The sequence below is a fragment of the Eufriesea mexicana genome, unplaced genomic scaffold (genome assembly GCF_001483705.2).
Source record: "Eufriesea mexicana isolate 0111107269 unplaced genomic scaffold, ASM148370v2 scaffold1140, whole genome shotgun sequence".
Taxonomy (NCBI): domain Eukaryota; kingdom Metazoa; phylum Arthropoda; class Insecta; order Hymenoptera; family Apidae; genus Eufriesea; species Eufriesea mexicana.
This window is the reverse complement of record NW_016909285.1, coordinates 764218-769014: the sequence shown is the minus strand read 5'-3', so window position 1 is coordinate 769014 and position 4797 is coordinate 764218. Positions and strand designations below refer to the sequence as shown.

At 30.1% G+C, this 4797-nt stretch overlaps 1 protein-coding gene across 1 annotated transcript in view; it reads left to right on the top strand.

Moving 5' to 3' along the window:
- The window catches only part of LOC108547714 (circadian clock-controlled protein), a 15485-nt gene extending 12310 nt beyond the window's left edge, over positions 1 to 3175 (top strand). The window contains exons 3-5 of the mRNA XM_017900342.1: positions 1640 to 2020; positions 2170 to 2319; positions 3009 to 3175. Coding sequence (XP_017755831.1) covers positions 1640 to 2020; positions 2170 to 2319; positions 3009 to 3157 — 680 coding nt within the window. The 3' untranslated portion in view covers positions 3158 to 3175. The remainder of the gene's footprint in view (positions 1 to 1639; positions 2021 to 2169; positions 2320 to 3008) is intronic.
- Positions 3176 to 4797: the final 1622 nt, after the last annotated feature.

Here is a 4797-nt window from a genome sequence, read left to right as displayed (position 1 = left end):
AAAAGATAATTGTTATTACAGACTAATTTAATTAAATATCGATATTATTATAAACATACAAATTTCATATATTTATTTATAATATACTCAACACCACTGCGATAATACGTCACATACATAGTATAACGATTATCGTGATATATCAAACAATTGTAAATAATTAGGAAATAACTGAAAAATAAAAAATTGGTAGAATAATTATTTAAAAAATCGAAAGTAAACGATGTATTTATTTATCTATTATTTAACACACTATTGCACTCCAATATTAATTTATTACCCAATCTAACTAATAATAAATATATCAACTAAATAAATAAAAGATTTCCACGAATTATTATAGGCTTAAGAAAAACGAGAATCGAACGAGTAATTTGAGCTTGCAATTTTGATAAATAACCCTTTCAGTTAAAATAAAAAGTAAAATAGGTCTCCGGATCGAATTCTGAAATTGTTCCGTAGGGAATAATTTATCATTTTAAGTATAGCGTTGCGGAGAGGTTGAAACTGCAGGTAAACATATAGGTATAATAATAGTGGTGTAATAAAAAAAATAAAAACAACGTGCACTAGTTATGTCGAAAGGTTAATCCATTTCCCCTTCGGCATTAAAATACGAGTTCGTGTTACTCGGTTGCAGAAAAGCAGGTCATTTAAATTGCTGAAACTGCGTCCAGCTAAAATAATTATACGTTTTACGAACACGCGAGTGGCTGCTTTTCACCGATCGGAATGTCAGGACCTCTTTCGCAACGTACAAGGAAGTTTTGCTAAGTCACGCCGGCTAGACGCATTATTCTGCCAACGTGTTCGTATTACAAATGAAGAAATTGTTCGTTAAACACCTTGCGCGATGTACAAATATTTTTCGACTTGGTAATTAACAATTTCGAAACCAATCTTGCCTTATCCTACTACCATGTACATAACACTGTACAATTTCGTAAAGTATACAATGCAAAAATTTAATTGCAGAGTTTAATAGAATTCGAAATAAAAATTTAATAAGTAAGAAAATAGTATACTTCAATAGCAAAAGTTTAATAACAAGAATTAAAGATTTAATTATAAAATAATAAAAATAGGAAGTTTAATGATACAATAATATTTAATACTATGAAGATTTAATAATTTAATAATAAAGAAACATAACAATGGAATCTTGAAGATCTAATAATAGAATAATAATAATTTAATAAAACAGAATGTTATACTTCAATAGCAAAAATTTAATAATAAAAGTTAAAGATTGAATTTTATAATAATAAAAGTAGGAAATTTATAGTACAATAATGATATTTAATACTACGAAGATTTAATAATTTAATAATAACGAAATATAATAATGGAACCTTGAAGATCTAATAATAGAGTAATAACAAATTTTAACCTTCCAATAGATAATTTAATAATATAAATTTTGATAAATTATAGAGGAAATAAAAATTAAATTGGAAAACATAGACGATTATATTTTATAATATTTTATTAAAATAAGAAATAATTTTGATGCTAGAATACTGCATAAAATATTGAACACTGCAACGACCAAGTACCAACGATTAAAATAATTGCCACCTCCAAAAATGTTCCATTCGAAGGGATATAAAAGCTTATGGCGATTGCACCTGCCTTTCAGCACCTGGTGTGGAGCCTTGTCCAAGAACGAACGACCTGGCACAATACGACAGATGCGTTGTGAAGCAATTGAACGTCATAACACCGTACCTGGCCAAGGGAATCCCTTCCCTGAAGTTGCCAGCCCTGGACCCCTTGTTCTTGCCATCCTTGACCGTGGACAGAAACCTAGAGGCGTTGAAAATCAAGGCAAATATGAGCCAGATTCGCGTGTACGGCGCGACAAATTTCCTCATCGATGACCTGAAGGCGAATCCCAATGATCTGTCAGTTAGTATCAAGGTTCAGCTGCCTCACGTTCACGTGAACGGCGACTATGACGTACAAGGAAGGTTGCTATTGCTTCCATTGAACGGAGCTGGTAGCTTCAAAGGAAACTTCAGTGAGTCCCTCTTGGAATCTTTCTTTTTGACTTTTGAAAAAAAATTAAATTTTGATTCGGGTTTCAATGTTTTCTAATTTTTTAATTTCCAAGTCTGGATATTTGGATTTTGTTTGATTTTAAATGTTTTCTTCTTTTTGTTGCTACAGCTAACACCGAAGTACAAGTGAACGCTCAGGGTAAAGAAGCCACTGATAAAAATGGAGTACAGAGGATCGAGGTTGATAAATTGGTAACGAAAATTCGCGTTGGGGATGGAAATATCAAATTAAAAGCACCACCTACTCATACTCTAGCTGGTGAGTATCTTCCCAATAAAATCCTAATAAAGTCCATTAAACTTGGATTAATTCATCAATCAACTTTGATGGAAAATGTTTTACCCAAATTTCTGAAAATTTGTTAGTCGTAATTTAATTCCATATATGTGGATATAATCTTCCACATAAAATCCTTATCCAATTAAATATGAAATAATGGAATAGACTTCTTTTGAGTCCATCAAACTTCGATTAATTTAACCACCAATCTAACTGTGATGAAAAATGTTTTACCCAAATTTCTGAAAATTCTTTAGTCGTAATTTAATTCCATATATGTGGATCTAATCTTCCTTATAAAATCCACATTGAATTAAAAATGAAATAACGAAACAGGCTTCTTTTGTGTCCTTCAAACTCTGATTACTCCGTCAACTAACCTAACTTTGTCGGAAAATGTTTTAACAAAATTTCTGAAAATTCTTTAGTCATTATTTAATTCCTTATAAGTGGATATAAAATTTGTTCCCAATGGACTATAAATTTTTCTAAATTTAAATGCAAGAAAATTCTTTTTGGCAGTCCAGATGACCATCTCCAGAATTAAAAATTAAATTCTTCTTTCACACAATCTCAAATCATTGTGTCGAACTTCCTTCTTCCTTTAGCCTTCGGTCCTTCTTTTCTCTGTCCGTCTTGCACCTATCAATCCAATTTCGTCTTTTCAGCTGACGCAGCTGCCACGTTCTTCAATTCGAATCCACGCTTAGTTTTGGACATCGCCAGCCCGATTATCGAGGACACTGCTGCGACAGTTAGCCGAGCATTGGCTGCTAGAGCGTTAGGGGCCCTCACGAAAGCGGAATTGCTTCCCTAGTCCACGTTTTCAACCTTAGGTGACCCCATAAGTAATAGCGGAATGCCTTTAACACGTTTCCTATCCTGTGGTTTGCGATAAAAATTATTTTCGTTAAATTATTTACCGAAATTTTAATTATCTCTTATTTCATACTCTATTATTACGTGAAACTACTAATATCGTATAGTGATTTTTATTTCACAAAGTTTTCGCGTTGTATAATTAAAAGAATGTTAAATTTTTAATGATTTCGAAAGAATTTTAGATTTGTGGATCGTGGAATTTTTAAATGATCAAATTTAACAAAATTTTAATTATTAAATTACTAAATTTAAAAAATTTCAATTATTGAGTTACCTAATTAATCAAATTTTAAATCATTATTAATACAAAATATTTATCATAATAAATTGGTAATTATATGGATCGGAAACGTCTTAAAGTAGAAAGGAGCGAATTCTCTCGATTGTAGTTAGATCGTTGTAGAAGTAGTTGTAGATTGTTGATTGTAGTGCGTTTTAAACGCGTAGCGTGAATAACGATAGTGCTAGAATAATGAATGGTTATTTGTCGTCATTCGTGACCTGCGTTGAAAATGGACATGTGGTTTTTATCGATTATCGTAATAATTTGTGATTCAATATTGTATAGATTATCACAAGTCTTCGCGTGTGATTTATCTATGAATTTGAATACTTCGTATTATATTTAAATATCTATTTTCATAACTCGTTTCATCATTTATGGACAAATTTTCTTGCTCTTCGATTATCGTTTGACGTTATGAATGATGACATTAGAGAAGTCACCTCTTGTAGATTTTTTTATTAATCGTTGTCGTTTGTTATACCATATGATTACAATAAGTAATAGTAGTCTAGTATTAATGATATGTATAATTTTTAATGAATTTTACGATAGTCTTTAAGCTGTATATAAATTTGTGCTTTAATATAGAACATTGCAAAGAGTATCAGTTCCGAAAAGTACCTAATTATTGAAAAAAATTAAATTTAAAAGTTAAAAATTTTTTAATTTTAAAGAATTAAATTTATTAATTAATTTCATTCGCTTATCAATGTTTTCAATTGATTCTAGAAATTGAAAAGTTCATAGATTCGTAGGTGAAAAATTTTCAACTTATTTTTGGTCTTTTTAAGTCTATTGTTACGATTATGAAGCTACGTGAAAAATTTTTTAATTATCTTAGGTATCTTTAAGTGTATTGTTACGATTATGAAGCTTCGTTTAAACTCGGTATTAGGAAATGAGTTCCAACAATTAGTCAATTGACGATGATTATTCAATTATTTCCAAAAAATAAACTTGTTTGACAAATCAGAGTACTATTACAGAATTTTTAAATTAGTTTAAACAACTGTTTGTAGTCGTTATTCTGATCACCTGTTTCTTGTCCTTCCTGGTTTCTTGTGTGTCATTTGTAATTCAAGAATCATTAGGATGCGACAAATAAATGTTACAATAAATCTTATGTAAATTTATCTCATCTCGATTTTATTGCATTATTTAATTCTGTACATTCTACGTCTATTCTATAATCACACCTAACTGCAAACACTTTCCAGAATTTGATGTGCAAATGATTATAACAAATGTTCCAATTATTCTCTTCGTTAAAAGAATATAATATTCCCTGC